Source organism: Delphinapterus leucas, chromosome 3, assembly GCF_059928025.1.
Source record: "Delphinapterus leucas isolate spDelLeu-1000000601 "Yukka" chromosome 3, BTC_Dleu_Yukka2, whole genome shotgun sequence".
In the NCBI taxonomy this organism is placed as follows: domain Eukaryota; kingdom Metazoa; phylum Chordata; class Mammalia; order Artiodactyla; family Monodontidae; genus Delphinapterus; species Delphinapterus leucas.
Window position 1 is genome coordinate 31,082,273 of NC_143131.1, and position 18,057 is coordinate 31,100,329.

At 42.6% G+C, this 18,057-nt stretch overlaps 1 protein-coding gene across 1 annotated transcript in view; it reads right to left on the reverse strand.

The window, feature by feature from the left end:
- Positions 1-3,100: 3,100 nt before the first annotated feature.
- UGT3A2 (UDP glycosyltransferase family 3 member A2) overlaps positions 3,101-18,057 on the reverse strand; it is a 28,520-nt gene continuing 13,563 nt past the window's right edge. Inside the window, 1 exon segment of the mRNA XM_089908553.1 lies at positions 3,101-16,530. Coding sequence (XP_089764679.1) covers positions 16,267-16,530 — 264 coding nt within the window. The 3' untranslated portion in view covers positions 3,101-16,266.

Below are 18,057 nucleotides of genomic sequence, written 5' to 3' on the forward strand. Positions count from 1 at the left end.
TTTTCCATTGAACTGTCTTTGCACCTTTGTTAAAAATCAACTGAACATATTTGGGGGTCTATTTCAGAATTTTCGAGACGTGCCTGCTGTGGTAGCCAGAGAGACATCACAGAGGCCTTGTATTCCCTGCAGTGGGAGCCAACAAAGGATTTTAATCACGGGGTGATGAGATTGGATTTCCAGGTCATCAAGGCTATGCTGGCAGCCAGCCCTGTGTAGGATGCTTGGCGGAAACAAACTGGAGGCATCGTTCTGGCTCATTGGCTGCTCTTGATCAGATTTCATGGATTGGGGCGGGGCCTAGAAAGCACCAGAAAGAGTTGGCCTCACTGATACCAGATGATCAGGAAGGATTTTGTAGTGAGAGCAGGAGAGAGGGAGTTACAAGCCAGGGAGCCTCATCCCTAGGTCCCCGTGTTGCTTACGAGGGGAATACAATTCTGGCCATTCATTCCAATGACAACACAGAGAGGGCTGCATATCTGTCCCTCAAGGAACTTATGCCAAAGACCAGCTTAATATAGATTTTATAAGAACTGTGGAAATAAAACCTTAGCTCACATACACACACACACACACACACACACACACATACACACACACACTTCTGCATGTGACATGCTCCTGTGTGGGACACACTTGCAGCATGAGAACTCACAGAAATGGGTGGAGAGCAGGCACCCAGCTGTCCATACCACCAGGCAAATCCCATCCCGTCACTGGCAGGTGTGGGCATTTTCCTATTTCTGCAGGGAGCATTTGTAGTAACTGTTTCACGTTTTCATTTGAATTATTCCAAGATGTGTTTCACAACCCAGAATTAAGCAATCCAGAACTGCAGTTTCCAGGGCCATCCCTTGTTTCTAATATTTTCTTCACCATGTTGTAATCTACTAGATACCATACACTAGAACTTTTAAGGAGGAATTTAATTCCATTTCAGAATGCAAAAGCAAATAGGAGGACATGATAATTGAAGGTAAAATATTTCATGAGAGCAACAAACCCGAGAGGCAACTTGGAGAAGAGTATAAGACAGGAGGTCAAAAGTCCAAAAAAAAGAAAAAACCTGTGGACAGCAGGATGAGTCACCACACCAGCCTTCCACGTCCCGTCTCCAGGTTGTGTCCAGGGAAGAAAAAATAACCAAAAACTCCGGAGTGTTTTTTTTCTTGTTTCTGTTACTAGGAACTGAATGTCATCCTTAAGGGTTTACCACACATAGGGATGTTCTCTGCTCCATGAGGTGGCAGATGGAATGTTTCCTAAATCAAGAGGCTTGGGCACGGCCATGGTTCTTGGACCTGAGGCCCCAAGCCTTACATGTAAGTTCCATTTCTCCACTTAGGTTTCCGGGACCCCATTTATTCGAGTGGGGATCCTGAGGAGGCAACTGTGAACAGTGGGAAGCAAGCAGCATCAGCTGTGGACCAAAGGCTCCAGGACTGACAGCAAAGGAGGTGCTCTGCGCAGGAGGGGACTCGGGCAGAGACCAAAGACGGGGTCCTGGGAGGGGTGTCCCTGCTGACCTGCAGGACGGAGACCAGGCTTCCCGGGCTGTGAGGCGAGATGAAAAGGAGATGCAAGAAGAAGGCCCGCATGGAAGAATCAGACAAATAGCTCATGTGAGTTCTATGAAAAGTGAAAGAAGGAGAAATTGGGAAAGAGCCTGAGAAGCCTCCTGGACAGAGAGGCTGAAGCAGGCTGGTCTGAGTAGAAGTGTCCGTTGGTCGGGGGTGATCCAGAAGCTCAAGTTCAGATTCAGAGACACAAAAGTAGATCATGGGCTGCTTAAAAGCTTGGCGGGGTTAAGGGGGATGGGAAGTGGGGAGCTATCCTTAAACCCGTGTGGAGTTTTAGTGTGGAAAGGTGAAAAACGTTCTGGAATTGGATGGTGGTGACATTTGCACAACAATGTGAATGTACTTAATGCCACTGAACTGTACACTCAATGGTTAAATGGTGATTTTATGTGCTGTATATTTTACCACAATATCTGGGGGGAGGGGGTGGTGAAGTAGAAGAGAATAGCTTTATTGCTTTGCCAGGCAAAGGGGGCCACAGTGAGCTAATGCCCTCAAAACTGTGTGTCCTGACCCAGGGGTGGGGGGTGCCTGAGGGGCGGGGCTGCTGATAAGGATCAGGGTGTGTGCAGGGCCCGCATTCCTTCAAGCCAGAGATCATCTGGCGTCAGGCGATGATGGGCGAACTGTGACCTTCTCTGGAACGAAGAGTGCTTCATCAGGTCTTCCATTTGGTGGGGGTTTTAGCTCTGCAGAGGAGCTCACAGATGACGTTATGCATGGTAAGTCCCCTACATACGAACTAGTTCCGTTCCGAGAGCGCATTCATAAGTCCAATTTGTTTGTAAGTCCAACAAAGTCAGCCTAGGTACCCAACTAACACAATCAGCTAGAACTGTACTGTAATAGGTTTATAATACTTTTCACACAAATAATAGATGAAAAACAAACAAACACAAAAAATAAAGAAAACATTTTTAATCTTACAGTATAGTGCCTTGAAAAGTACAGTAGTACTGTACAACAGCTGGCATCCAGGGGCTGGCATCGAGTGAACAGGCAAGAAGAGTTACTGACTGGAGGAGGGAGAGGAAGTGGGAGATGGTAGAGCTGAAGGATCGTCAGCAATAGGGGACGGAGGGCAAGCTGCCATTTCACTCACACCTGACGTTGATGGAACGCATGTTTGCATCTTTCAAAATTCGCAACTTGAAGGTTCTTATGTAGGGGACTTACTGTATATCTCTTGAGGGGGAATCAGGACCCTGCCCCCAAGGCTATACTATTGTTTCTTCACCGCCCCTCCCTTGTCTCCCCATACCCTCCCTTAAACGGTAATTTCATGTGGTGCATATTTTACCACAATATTTTAAAATAGAAACCCAAGAGTTCTTCATAAAGATTTCTAAAGAGGCAGAAAATAGGAGGAAGGTGCGTCCTATCAAGAGAAAGCGAAGGGGAGGGTGCCAGTGGTGTACAGTGCTGCGCGAAGCCTTCAAAGAACCAGTGGCTCCCCAGCATACCCTCTCCAAGGCTCCACTTGGCCTCAGGCCTTCTTCAGCTTCCTGGTCCCACACAGCCGCCCGGCCACCAGGCCCAGCAGCTGCCCACAGAGCCACGAGGTGCCCAGGGTGACCACTAGCAGGAACAACAAGACGTCCAGCAGGTACTGCTCACAACATGGCTACTGGAAGGTGTGGGGCTTGAGGTGTGCTGCATCCCCTGTCTGGAGGATGGCACCCAGGTGCTGGGCAGGGGTCAGGGGGTGGGAGCACCTGATGGTGCATCCTTTACACAACCACGGCCATTGTGATGAAGGAGAGAGAGAAGGGGACCTTATAGGCATTACAGGTCTCCAGCCCAAATGTTATCTGGTACCTCTCATAATGTATCAGCAAAATAATTTTTTTTGTCTAACTCCAATCTTATTTGTATTCAACAATTATATTGCTAGCCAATTTTATTTCAGGTAATCTTCTGCTAGGCAGACAAATGCTAAACACAGTAATAACTAAAATATATAGTATGTTAATGGTAAATGCTGCTAAGAAAATCACACAAGGAAGGAGATGTGAGGGCCAGATATCAGGAGTGTTAAAATTTTAGATGACATGATTCAAACGAACTCTAAAAATTTATGAATATCAGAGAAATATTTGACGATATTAAATAGTTACTATTCATTTGGAGAAGCATCACAATGTTATTATGGTTCTTTAAAAAGAGATACCTTGGCTCTTCAGATACATTCTGGGACACAGATGAAGTATTATGATGTTTTGGATTTGCCTGGGGCAGGGGACAGAGGCAAAGTTGAAAGTGGGTGGGAATATAAAAGAAAGAAAATTTGCCAGGAGTTTATAATCATTGAAGCTAAGTGTTGGGCATGGGGAAGTTCTGCTTTTACAAATATTAGAAATTTGTCTTTAAAAACGTTTTTAAAATCTCCCACTATGATTCTAATTTTTCTTGTTGTTTCAGTTTTTGAGGTCACATCATTAGATACATATCCATTTACAGTTATAGTTTCAGGTACCACACATTCCCAGTGAAATAACTAACCTTCATTACAAAAGTACAATTTTGTCTCTGGTAAAGCTTTTCACCTCAAGTCTGTTGGTCTGATATTATTCCTAATTATTCAGGTCTTACTTTCCATTAGTGTTACATGACCTGTCTTTTTCTGTCCTTTTATAATCAACCCTCCTGTATCCTCATGTTTTAGATGTACCTCTTCAAATGGCAATCAGCTTGATGTTGTTAATCAAGTCTGTCAATCTTTGTATTTGAACTGGAGTATATAGGTTTATATCTACCATGTTTCTATTACTCCCTCTTATTCTTTCTTTCCTCTCTATTTTGTCTTCCTTTAGAGCTTGGAATATATTTGGTCATTTCATTTTCCCCCTCTAATGATTTCCGTCTTATCTCTTTTCTTGAAATAAATTATCCCAGATTCACAGCATGCCTTTACAACCTGTCAAGGTCAAAAATTAATCCATATCTTTATCTACTTCTGGGCAAGACAAGAACCCTAGAAGTTCCATTTACCCCCTCCTGACTTACATGCTATTTTTGTTACACATTTTGAGTCTGTATTTTTAACCTCAGAAAACAATATTTTTTACTTCAAGTATATTATATGAATTATACATAATTTAATTATAAAATTATTAATATTTAAATGTTATGTCTATCAATGCTTGCTTAGATTTGCTCATATACTTTCTCTTTGTTCTTTTTTTCTTACATCTCTGACCTTCCTTATGGGATCACTTCTTCCTAAAGTATATCCTATAGTATTTCCTTTATCAAGAATCAGCTGGTAAGAATTCTCTCCTTTTGCCTCTGGCAGTGGTTTGATTTCACCCTCATTATTAAAAGATAAACTGACAGGGGAGTGGCCAGATGGCAGAGTAGAAAGACCCTGAGCTCACCTTCTCCCACAGGTACACCAAAATTACAAATATTTACAGAACAACTATTGATGAGAAAGACAGGAAGACAAGCAGAAAGTCCTTCTACAACTAAATATATAAAGAAAGAACCACAGCAAGACAGAGAGGAGTGGTGGAGATACAATATGGTCAAGACCCATATGCCCGGGTGGACAACCCATAAACAGGAGGATCATTGCAACTGCAGAGGTTCTCCCCAAGGAGCAAGGGGTCTGAGCCCCACATCAAGCTTCCCCAGCTCAGGGTTCTGCACTGAGAAGATGAGCCCCCAGAATGTTTGACTTTAAAGACCAGCAGGGCCTACTTTTGAGAGAGCCAGAAGGCTGTGGGAAATAGATACTCCACTCTTAAAAGGTGTGCACATACAATCTCACACACTTCAGGACCCAGGGCAGAAGCAGTAATTTGAAAGGATCCTAAGTCAGACCTATCTGCTGATCTTAGAGAGCCTCCCAGAGATGCAGGAGGCAACTGGAGCTCAGCCTGAGGACATATGTACTGGCAGCAAGTCATTTTGGGGAACTCATTCTACAACAAGGACACCGGTGCTGATAAGCACCAGTTTGGAATCCTCCTTCTAGTTTATTAGCTCCAGGACCCAGCCCTGCTCACCAGCCCATCAGGGGTACTGGATGTCTCAGGCCAAGCAGCTAGCCTGTGGAACACAGACCTGCCCACCAGCAGGCAGGCTGCCATAAGACCCTCTGAGCCTACAGCCACTCTGGGACCCAGCCCTACCCACCAGAGGACCCAGGAGACCTGGATACACCCATCAGTGCACCAGCACTAGCCCCGGGACTCCCTGGACCCTGAAGCCAGCCAGTGGGAACCGGCCCCACCCACTAGTGGGTTGACACCAACTCCAGGGTCCCCAGGGCCCTGCAGTCAGAAACTCTGGGACCTGGCTCCACCCACCACGGGGCCAGCACTAGCCCTGGAACAAGCCTCATCTACTAGTGGGAAGACATCAACCCCAGGACCCCCTGGATTCCAGCCCCACCCACCAGCAGGCTAACATACCAAATCTGAGACCCCCAAGACCCCACAGCCAGAGCCCCCAGGATTCAGCTCTGCCTACCAGTGGGCTGGCACTAGCTCCAGGACCCGCTGGGCTTCAGCCCCACCTACCAATTAGTCAACAACAGCCCCAGAACCACTGTAGTCCTGCAGCTGACTATGTCAGGACCAAGCCCATCCGCCAGCGAGACTGCACTGACCCCAGTACCCCATATATGCAGATTGCTATCTATAAACCTGATGGTAACCACAAACGAAAAATATATAATAGATACACGCACAAAAAAAAAAAAAAGAGAGAGAGAGGAAGGAATCCAAATGTAACACTAAAGATAATCATCATATTACAAGGGAAGAGAGCAAACAAAGAAGAAAGGAACAAAAATGAACTACAAAAACAGCTTCAAAACAATTAACAAAATAGTAATCAATACATATCTATTAATAATTACATTAAAATTAAATGGACTAAGTGCTCCAATCAAAAGGCATAGAGTGGCTAACTAAGACACACACACACACACACACATATATATATATATATATATATACATATGTCTTATATCTACAAGATACTAACTTTAGATCTAAAGATACACACACACTGAAACTGAGGGGATGGGAAAAGGTATTCCATACAATAAAAAGAAAGCTGGAGTAGCAACACTTAGATTAGACAAAATAGACTTTAAAACAAAGACTGCAACAGGAGACAAAGAAGGACATTACATAATGATAAGGGGATCAATCCAAGAAGATATAACAATTATAAATATATATGGACCCAACATAAAAGCATCTATATACATAAAACGAATATTAACCAACATAAAGGGAGAAACAGTAACACAGTAATAGTAGGGGATTTTAACACCATATTTACACCAATGGACAGATAATCCAGACAGAAAATCAACAAGGAAAACTGGCCTTAAATTACACATTAGTCCAGATGGGCTTAATAAATGTATATAGAACGTTCCATCCCAAAGCAGCAGAATACATATTCTCTTCAAGTGCACATAGAACATTCTTCAGGATAGATCACATGCTAGGCCACAAAACAAGTCTCAGTAAATTTAAGAAGACTGAAATCATATCAAGCATCTTTTCCAACCACAATTCTATGAGACTAGAAATCAAGTATAAGAAAAAAAAATAAGGCCAAAAACACAAAAATGTGGAGGCTAAACAATATGCTAAAAAACGAATAAATTACTGAGGAAATCAAAAAATACCTAGAGACAAATGAAAATGAAAACACAACAATCCAAAATCTATGGGATGGAACAAAAGCAGCTCTAAGAGGGAAGTTTCTAACCATACAATCTTACCTCAGGTAAAAAGAAAAACCTTAGATAAACAACCTAACCTTACATCTAGAGGAACTAAAAAAAGTAAAAACCCAAAGTTAGTAGAAGGAAAGAAATCATAAACATCAGAGCAGAAATAAATGAAAGAGGGAATAAAAAAATTAAAAAGATCAATGAAACTAAGAGCTGGTTCTTTGAAAAAATAAACAAAATTGATAAATCTTTAGCCAGATTCATCAAGAAAAAGAGAGAAAGGGCCCAAATCAATAAAACCAGAAGTGAAAAAGGAGAAGTTATAACTGACACCACAGAAATACTAAGGATCATAAGAGATTACTATGAATAATTATACACCAATAAAATAGACAACCTAGAAGAAATAGACAAATTCCTAGAAATGTACAATCTCCCAAGACTGAACCAGGAAGAAATAGAAAATATGAACAGACCAATTACCAGTAATGAAGTTGAATCAGTAATAATAAAAAATCCCCCCCATAAAAAAGCTAAATTGATTATTACTTACTTTCAGCACATTGAAGATAACATTCCATCATCTTCTAGTCTCCACTTTTGTTTAACGTGAGAAATAAGGTGGGAGTAACTGGGGCTTCAGGAACATTAATTTATTTTTTCCCATGGCAGCTTTAAAGATTTTCTCTGTCATTAGAATTCTACACTTTTTCTATAATGTGTCTCTCACTTTGGCCTCTTGAATTTGTAAATTGATGTTTTTTGTCAGCTCTAGGAAATTCTCAAAAACTTTCTCATTATTTCTCCACATAATCCTTCCCTATTTTCTCTCTCCTCCCAAACAGGGGCTAGCCTATGGTGACAGCTTCCCAGGGATAAATCTTTTTTTTAATCTTTTCTTTTCATATTACCCCTGCTCTATTCAGCATCAAGGCAACTTGCCACACAGACCTATGCAGGTGGCAGGGCAGGGGCAGAATTATCTCTGGTTCACCCTTAATGTAAGGATAGGACCTTTTCAGTTCCAAGGTCTTTGCTCTTGCCAATCTCCGCCAGTCAGTCTGCCAAACCCTCAATCCACATTTGATGGGATCAACAAATGCCCTTAGGGCAAACTGCTTTCCTCTCCCTGTCTCCCAGAGCTCCAGCTTGCATTTGGAATTTGGCCTGATTCCTTATTATCCTATTAGTCCTTTGATGCTTTGAAGATAGTTTTTTTATATTTTATCCAGCTTCTTCAATTTGTTTTCTATTGGAAGGATAGTCTGAATGACCTAGTGTATCAGTCAGAATCCAGTATGAAGAGAAAAGCCCAGGCCATTGTTCACCTCTTCAGTTATTTTAACAGAGAGAATTTAAAATAAAGACTTTCCACCAGATTTTGGAGAACTCTGTAACCAAATGAGAGATACTGAGGCATTACAGAGTTAGTAGCTACGGAAAACAGCCACCACCTCTTGTGCTAAGGAAACAAAGAGTGAGAATTACTAAAATTTAGAGTCTTGAAGATGGAAGTTGTGCAAAGCTTAGAAGGAGAGGGAAGGAGGGTCTTTCTTATCTGGTGTCGATGCTTTAGGAACTCAGAAGGGAAATCCACAGACCTGAAACCCAGACCTGGAAGGGGCAGTCACATCCTGCTAGTCCTAATATCTGTGAGGGGCCCAATGAGGCTAACTCCAGTAATTCGGAAGAGCTACAAACAGAAAACCACTTCTGATACTAAAACCATCACTGCCACCATGAAAAACCATAGCTGTGGTGCTGCTGGCAGGAGCAGGGAGCAAGCAGGATGGCCCAAATCCCCACCTGTCCCTGCAGCCTTCTAGTCTACCTCTGGTGTCCCCTGTTAGCAGAGTCCGAGAGGGAGAGAGCTGGGGATGCATTTGGCAGAGTGCAGCATCACAAAGCAGGGCAAAGAAAGGTGGGTTCAAAGTTGAGAAACCTCATAACTGGCCTACCTGGCCTGCCGTTTCTGGAACCGGAAATCCAGCAGACTCACTTCTGGTAGCATAGTTGTGTTAGAAAATAACTGTCTGTTATTTCCATTTCATTGTCTTGAAAATGTAGTTTTCATGACTGTATTTGATTTGAACATGATAGAAAGTTCAAGCGCATTTTTATATTTTCAAACTATTGAATAGATAAGATTATCAAGAGAAAAAAAGAGATCTTTGGCTAATAATTGGTCCTAGAAAACGTTCTAAGTAGTCAATTTCCATAGTTTCTTAGTTTCCATATCCCAATCCATTTGGGGACCAGTTAATGGAGCCATTTACCACAACTTCAACATGCCATTTCACATTTGACCAAAAATAAATTATCAGGCAAAATATTCTAAATGTGCTCATTTTTGATAGGTATGAAACATGTCAGACATGTGAGTCTTTACATATACTGTACATATATATTTAATTAAATTTTTTAATTGTGGAAAAAGTCACTACAGTATTTCATTCATGTTCCTGTTCATAACACGGTGAATGATAAAGATATCCAGTGACAGACAGATGTAGATATTTAAGGATATGCAGGATTCTATAGCAAATAATCTGCAACTACAGTCTCATTAATGTATGGCTTTTGTTTCTTGGTGATGGGCTTAGGGATTTGTATTGTCCAAGCTTCAAGCTTCCTGCTGTCCTTCAGGACTCACATTTTCCCTGGTTGTTTTTTTTTTTTTTTACCCAATATCCAAAGAGGGCCTCCCTTCCCTTTTACCCTCTCCTCCCTCAGAAATGAAGCATTTCCAAGACTGTTACCTTAGGTCCCTCATGCTTTCGTGCCCCTTTCCTGTTGTCATAGCTTTGATCTACCAAAGCTCTTTTTCAGGATTATTATGCAGAATGTAGATTTTCCTCCTTCTGAGCGCAGTTTTACCTCATCCTTGGGCCTTCGGTGTCCCTGTTTTCTTTTCTGTCCTATTCTTCTGGACTCACTAGCCCTCCACAAAGCTTTGTAGCAGGAGTTCAGGAGACAGCGCTGCTAAAACTTGACGTTTAGTTTGCCACTTACGGGACAGTGTGGGTTTTATTTGCTCTTGTTGGTTGAACTGCTTTCTAGTGTAAATGGCATGGGATTCCCTGTAGCCTGTGGAGGGCAAAGCCAGGAGAAAAGTCCCTGTGGCATGCTCTATCTCCTCAGTCCTGATACCTACTCCAGCATTTTACAAACCTTAATGCCAGGCAAAGGGGAGGAGATTAGCAAAGAGTGGGGCAGGCTTAATGAGGTTGCTCAGGTTAAGTCTGGAACCTATTGATGAGTCTAAAGTCCCCATTCTCCCGCACATGTGAGGACATTCTGTTATTAATACTTACCCCAGTCACTAGTACAAAGTCTTCTGCACAGTTTTCAGAGCCATGCTGACTGAAGAGAGAATCCATTTGCAAATCACGTTTTCTACAGAACTCTAAAGAAGGTAACTTTCACCCTTCTAAAACCACTAAAGCTTAGTTCCCACTCGTTTGTGGCAATAGTCCCTTGATGGACAGCACACACCTTCCTCTCTGTACTGTCGTTGGAATCAACAGTCACAATTCCATTTCCTCTTTTCACCTGCACAGAGATCGAGTCTGGGGCTCTGTGACGGAAACCGTCCTCTGCCTCTCCCTGCCGTGGTCCCCATCACATTTAGAAAGTCACTGAGGTCAACTCTGAGCCAGATGTTTCCTCAGGTCCAGTCAGAAACTGTAACCAAGAGATGAAAGTTATTATTGTCATTATGCCCAAGACTGTTGGATGCTTTGCTGTATAAATACAGACCAGGACAAAATATCAAAGCACAGAAAATTCTTCTTCGATGAGTCAAGCATTGTGGAGGGTTTTTTGGCCCTTTGCCATGTGCATCAAACACTACAGGTTGGTGAACCCAACACGCTTACAGGTCTTTTAGTCCTCACCAGCTGCCAATGCAGAGATTTTTCACGGCTCCTCTTACAGCCTTGAGTCGTCCAGTGAAAGAATTCTAGGCAAGAGGAAAGAAGCCTCTTGGCGAGGGGAGGAGGAAAGATAATTCTGTGAAAACATTTGCTAGCTCATATTGCCCCTTCTCCTTTTTTGTCCTCCTTGGGACATGGACATGATATCTGGAGCTGGGCAGCCATCCTGCAACCATGAGTTAAAAAGGGAGAATTATAAACATGCTTTTCCTGACATTGTAGAGCTATTGAACCAATGCCATCAGTTGTCTACTTCCTTCCCATCTACTTCTCATGTAGGAAAAATAACCCTCTTTTTGTGTAAGCCAATGACAAAAAAATGAGATCTTCTCAACTATACCTAACAGAATACATTGTAAGAATAAATTTTTTAATTGAAATCTAAAATGTCTCATCATAAGTTTTCATAATTAAATAGGATGTCATTTCCAGTCCTTGCAATTATATGATTTAAAAATAAACAGTTGCATCACTCTGTTAAATGTATGCAGTGGGCTGTAAACACCTCAGCAGTTTGATACCATCATTCATTCTTTTTTTCTATTCATTCTTAACATAGATAATGAACTGCTCATTTTCACTGGGAAATTTTGCATCATTCCATTTTCTTCTTGAATTTTTATTTATTTTCCACTTTCCCCAGAGAATTTATTTCTAGTCTATGTATCTTTATGCTTAAAAGAATTGTATACAGTATTCTCTCATAGCCTTAGGCATCAAAAATACATATTCAAATTAATATTTATAATTCCTAAAACAATAAGCCTCTAAGAGCCCAATATTTGTACTAAATTATCACTCTTTGTTTTAATACTTGCATTAAATTGGTCAAAGCTACATAAACATATTTCATATTTCAAAACATTTAGTCACCTAACACAAACTATAAAATTTTATTGGAGACATATCTCACAATGAGATGAGGGGCTGTTTTTTCAATTCTTTTAAAATTAATTTATATGTCTGTAGATAAACATTATCTACTTCTGAAATGAGACAGTTTTGGATGAATATCTCTTAGTTACATAAACACTGAAAAACTATTCACATAAATAAGTAGCAGGAGCACTAAGAGTTTTGTTATGAACCACCTTGGAAATGATGTACCTTCATTCTTTGAACACCTTCAGAATAACATGCCACGTGAATATGCTATTCTCACAGCAGTCTACCATCAAAAGTTACTTTTAAAGGTCTGTCAGCTGAAAAATCACAATTCATCTTTGGATTTTGTTAAAAACAAAGAATTACAAATCATCTGAATTATAAACACTTTCTGGCTCAGTCATTAGATTTTGAATTGTTCATTTGGTACCCCTACTTTTCCACCCTGGGGCAATGTACCATGCGGAGAATGGGGGTGGGTGAAGGGTGTCCATTTCTTCTGTAAAATAAGAGTCAGGGAATTGTGAAAAGTGTGGCAGGACAGAGGATCTGCCAACCAAACACAACACCTTGTCAGGCAGACCAGTTTTAGGAAACTAGAGTCAACAAAGGTGGAAATTTACCACTTCCAAACTCTGTGTCATGTAGCCCTTGGGAAATCTTCATGTACACATTATGGTGAAGGTAGCCCAGCTTGAAGGCTACTGGCTTAAGCTGCTCTATTGAGGCTTTCTGCTACTGCTTGCAGTTGACTTTCTAGTAATAGTAACTCTCATCTGAGATGATATGAAGCTCATAAATGGTCACTAAAGGAAGATGGAATAGCAAGCCTTAGCTCAATAAAATTCCATGAGATAAATTTTAAAAAGGGGAAGGAGTGAAATGAAATGAACTATTACTTGGTCTTAAGCTCTGGCACACTTTTCTGCTATGTTTTGTAGGCTTACTCATTTGTAAAATCAGTTAGAGGACAGACGCAGCTCAGCTCTCAATAATACAAGTGAGAAAGGAAGAGTTGTCACCAGGTGCCATTGCTCTCGAGGGTCTCATCTACAGTCAAGGGAGGTGGTCCCGCCACCAGGAGGTGTCCACAGCCCTTGTTTGTTAGAACACAAAAAGATCTCTTGAAATTCACCTCGGATTTTTTTGTTTTAATTTAATTTTATTTATTTTTTTATACAGCAGGTTCTTATTAGTAATCTACTTTATACATATGTGTATAACATATGTATAGACATGTCAATCCCAATTCATCACACCACCACCACCCCTCCCCGCCACTTTCCCCCTTGGTGTCCATGTGTTTGTTCTCTATTTCTGCCCCGCAAACCGGTTCATCTGTACCATCTTGGATTTTTAAATCAGGAAAAAAATAAAACCCGAGGGACTGAATCACCAGTGCAAGTGTTATCTGATTATTACTTACTGTTACCTTGAGATGAAATTTGTTTAAAATCCACTCTGACAGATGTCTCTAAATTTGGAACATTTCATTTAAGGACTTATAAAAAATAAAAAATAAATGATTAACTAATTTAAAGCCCAGCATGGATAAAGGAGCCTTCCTGGATCTTAGGGACAAAAAGAAAAAAAACCAAAACCCCACAAAATTTCCCAAGAGAATTCCTTAGCGGATCCAAGTGCCTTCTGCATGCATGTGCATGGAATCATCCTGGGTGGGAGGGATACAGCAGCCAGGACCACCCTGTGGTAGGGCAGATTATTCATGGCAAAGAGGTGCTCACAAGAGGGGCCAGTGGGGCTAAAATCAGCCCATCCACTCTCCAAGCCCTGTGCTCTGGCGGGAGGAGGCATCCATCATGGGGACAAGTTTTATTGCTGTTGTCTTAATTTCCACAATGGCTCTCCTCTCTCTCTGTGGTTGCCCTGGTGGTACCTGCTTCTTTCTGGTTGAATGGATTAGACACATGTGTCCCGTTAAATGGCAGAAAGGAGATGAAAGGACTTGGAAAGCATAGCACATGTCACATTGGTAAAAGATTTCTGTTCTTATTTTGAATGTTCACTACTCAGAAAGGTCTGCTTTCCACCCACAGGCAGTTACAGTGGGTATAAGACTGTCCCTGAGGTCACTGAGTCACCAGGTCACAGGTGAAATGTAACATCCAATCCAGCCCCTCCCTGCTGCCTTCCACATGTGACCGAGGCTCTACTTTCCTCCCATTATCCACTGTCCTTTTTTTTCTTTCTAACACCTCTTCGCCACCTCCCCCACCCCCCAATTACTTGGAGTAGTAATGTACCCAGCAGGGAAGTCGGGGCTGGAGGACACTTCTTAGACATTTTATGCAACTAGGGATGGTCACGTGACTCAGGTCTGTCTATGAGATTTCACTGGAAGTCTTTGGGTAGCTGCGGTGTCTGGGAAACCTCTTTAAAGAAGCTAACTCAGCTGGTATGAACCTGCTTTACGCCCTTTCCTTAAGTTTCCCTTTTCTTGCCTGAAATTCCAATGTGCTGACTGGATCTAAAATGACCACCTTGAAAATCAGGGTGACCTTGAGGATGAAGCCACCCACTAAGGCAGGCAGGTGAACCACACGAGACATCCGGACTATTGATTACATCATGTAGCTGCCACATCAGCCCTGGATGCCCTGCCTACACTTTTTTTTTTTTTTTTTTTGGCCATGCTGCATGGCTTGTGGGATCTTAGTTCCCTGACCAGGGATTGAACCCATGACCTCAGCAGTGAAAGCACAGAGTCCTAACCACTGGACCACCATGGAATTCCAATACACATTTCTTTTACATGAGAAAAAGAGGAAAGAAAAGAAAAGAAAACCCTAAGCTGTTCCCGTCCCTTTTTTCTGGTTTCTGTTACTATCAGGTGAATGCGATTCCCAACAGTATGTCAAGTACAGAAAGGATCAGCTATGGAGAGGCTCTTCTTAGTTTAAAGAAGAAATTATCTTCTTTCTCATGACTTCATTTTTTTTAATAGGAATATTGAGAAGACAGCTCACAGCTATGAAAAGTGGAGACCAGGGACATTTCAGCCCATGACCAACCTGCAGTCTCCACACCCGATCTGCAAAGAAGGAATGCTCAGCAGAAACCAAGGCAGAGACCATGGACACAGGCAAGGGTGTGTCTGGCACTGAATGCCCGCCCAGGACATGCTTCCTGAGCTTTGACAAGAGTTTGCAGGAGAAGCAAATAGAAAACAAAAGAATCAGCAAAGTGCCTGCCTTAGGGGTTATTCCATGATAAATGGTGGAGTGGAGTGAGGGAAGGAGGCTGAGAAGATGCTGGGCATGGAGGCTGGAATGGTTTAGGCTCAGTGCCGTGAAGAAGGGCGTGATAAGGAAGGTGGCTTCAAAGCTTCAGATCTGAGGGGCACTGGTCCAAATTATCCAGGGACAGAATCACAGAACAGTCTTTGCTGACTGAAAATAAAGAAGGCCACAAGGGCTCAGTAAAGTATTCTAATCATGGTGATAAATGGACTATTTATAAATGGAATGGAGTATTTATAAATGGAATATTTCCTGCCATATCAATAAACAAAGGATGTCACAGTCACCAATGATTGCAGCCCTCCAAGGTGAGCTGGTGAGCCCTGAGGAAACTCAGGACTGAAAATACCTGCCATCTAGCAGTCCTCAGACTGCAGCCACTCCCTGCAGTGAGCCCTGAGGAAACTCAGGATGTAAAAATACAGGCCCCAGACAGCTAAGGTGCATTATCAAAGGAATGATTTCGGTGAGCCCAGACTCTTGCATCTTCCCATACATAGAAAAAGTGCTAAATTCCTTAACTTGAGATATCCGGTTTTCTTTATTTAACAACAATCTTTTGATGTTCCCAATTACCTGCTCTTTGTTGCAAAACTCCTAAATATCCTGGCACCTCCCCTTGCTGCCTCGGAGCAGTTTCTCAGAGTTATCTGAAATGCTGTCTCCCAGGATACAGTCCTCATTTTGCCCCAAATAAAACTTAACTCGCAACTCTCACGTTGTGCATATATTTTTTTTAAGTCAACAATGGGAAGAAGCCAGTGAGCAGGAATTTGTAGCAAAATAGCAAGTGGATAGGATGTGGAGAATGAGGGTTGACAAAACTGGTGGGAGATGCCAAGAAATGCTGACTCTGCCCAAACACACCACCTTCGAAGGCTCCACTTGGCCTCAGGCCTTCTTTAGCTTCCTGGTCCCACACAGCACCTGGCCACCAGGCCCAGCAGCTGCCCACACAGCCACGTGGTGCCCAGGGTGACCGCCAGCAGGAACGAGAAGAGGTCCAGCAGGTACTGCTCATGCCACCACGGCTGCTGGAAGGTGTGGGGCTTGAGGTGAGCCGCACCCGCTGTCTGCAAGATGTGGTTGATTCAGCCCACCAGCCGCTGGCTGGGGGTCAGGGGGTGCGAGCGCTTCATGATGCTGGTGTCGACCATGGCAGATTTCTGCTTATTGGCAGAGACAGATGGAGGTGTTACTCAAGTGGTCTCAGAAGTCTTAGAGACCTTGCATCACACACACACACACACACACACACACACACACACACACACACACATTTTCCAAATTATGCACAAAAGATTCCCTTTCAAGGAAAAGTTGTTGGCTTGGCCTTGCTATGGTCTAGTTGGGTCCCTTTAAAAAGTCCAAACTGGGCTTCCCTGGTGGTGCAGTGGTTGAGAATCTGCCTGCTAATGCAGGGGACACGGGTTCGAACCCTGGTCTGGGAGGATCCCACATGCCGCGGAGCAACTAGGCCTGTGAGCCACAACTACTGAGCCTGCGCGTCTGGAGCCTGTGCTCCGCAACAAGAGAGGCCGCGATAGTGAGAGGCCCGTGCACCGCGATGAAGAGTGGCCCCCGCTTGCCACAACTGGAGAAAGCCCTCGCACAGAAACGAAGACCCAACACAGCAAAAATAAATAAATAAATAAGAAATTAAAAAAAATAAAGTTCAAACTGATATTTGCATGCAAAGATCCATGCTTGGTGCTGGGAGTGCTAAACTATAAAAACAGTGACTAAGTCTGTAAGGACTAATCTCTACCCCAAGGAGGCTTAAGATATGCTACAGGAAACCATTATATTTATTGAGCATCTACTTTGAGCTGGTGTCTGGGCTAGATAACAAATGTGACTCTGGGGACTGTAGCCCAGGAAGACATCTGCGCTTTCCTGCTCCTTCAAAGCATCATGTTGACCAGCACTGGCTTCATGGGCTATGAGCCTGCATATTTGCACAGGGCCCCACCCTTAAATGGGCCTGTGCTTGATTTAATTCTCTGCTGTCACCCTCTTGAAATCCTTAAACTTTATGACAAGGGTCTCCACATTTCACATAAGGGCACATGAATTATGTAGCCAGCCCTGATGACCAATGTCTGTGGACCATCCCAGCCCAGATGACTCCTTCACAGGGCCAGTGGATCATGCACATTTGGGGTTTAGGTCTTTGAAAATCCAGTGAAAGTTACGAAGCCATTCATCAGAAAATGAATATTTTAAACACGTGAGATACCAAATATGCATAAAGTTTCTGGGTTATCTGACCCCCAGAGCTTAACAACTTTTCTGGGGTTAGGAGTCACATGCAATGTGGTTATTATTCAGTCACCTAACAGGAATTACTTACAGGTCTCCTATGTGCCATAACGTTGTGCAGTAATGCTAAGTCTTGAGATATGATTCGGGTTTGCGCCCTTGAAGCTCTAAGTTTTTTAGTCCTTCTTCATTATAAGAAAGAAAATATATTTTTCCTCTTCATATGAGATTACTGCGCTGGTTGGAAAATTTCTTAAGAGGTCAATGGGCCCCTTTGTATTTACTCACTTAACAGGAATCCATTCAAACTTACTTTGTGGCAAGCCCTGTGCTGAACCCTGGAAACATAGCAGAAAAGAGGAGACATGCGCTGTTGTCCTGGGTGAGCTTACTCTCTACTTTCTAGTGTGGGGGACAGCCAATATATTAAA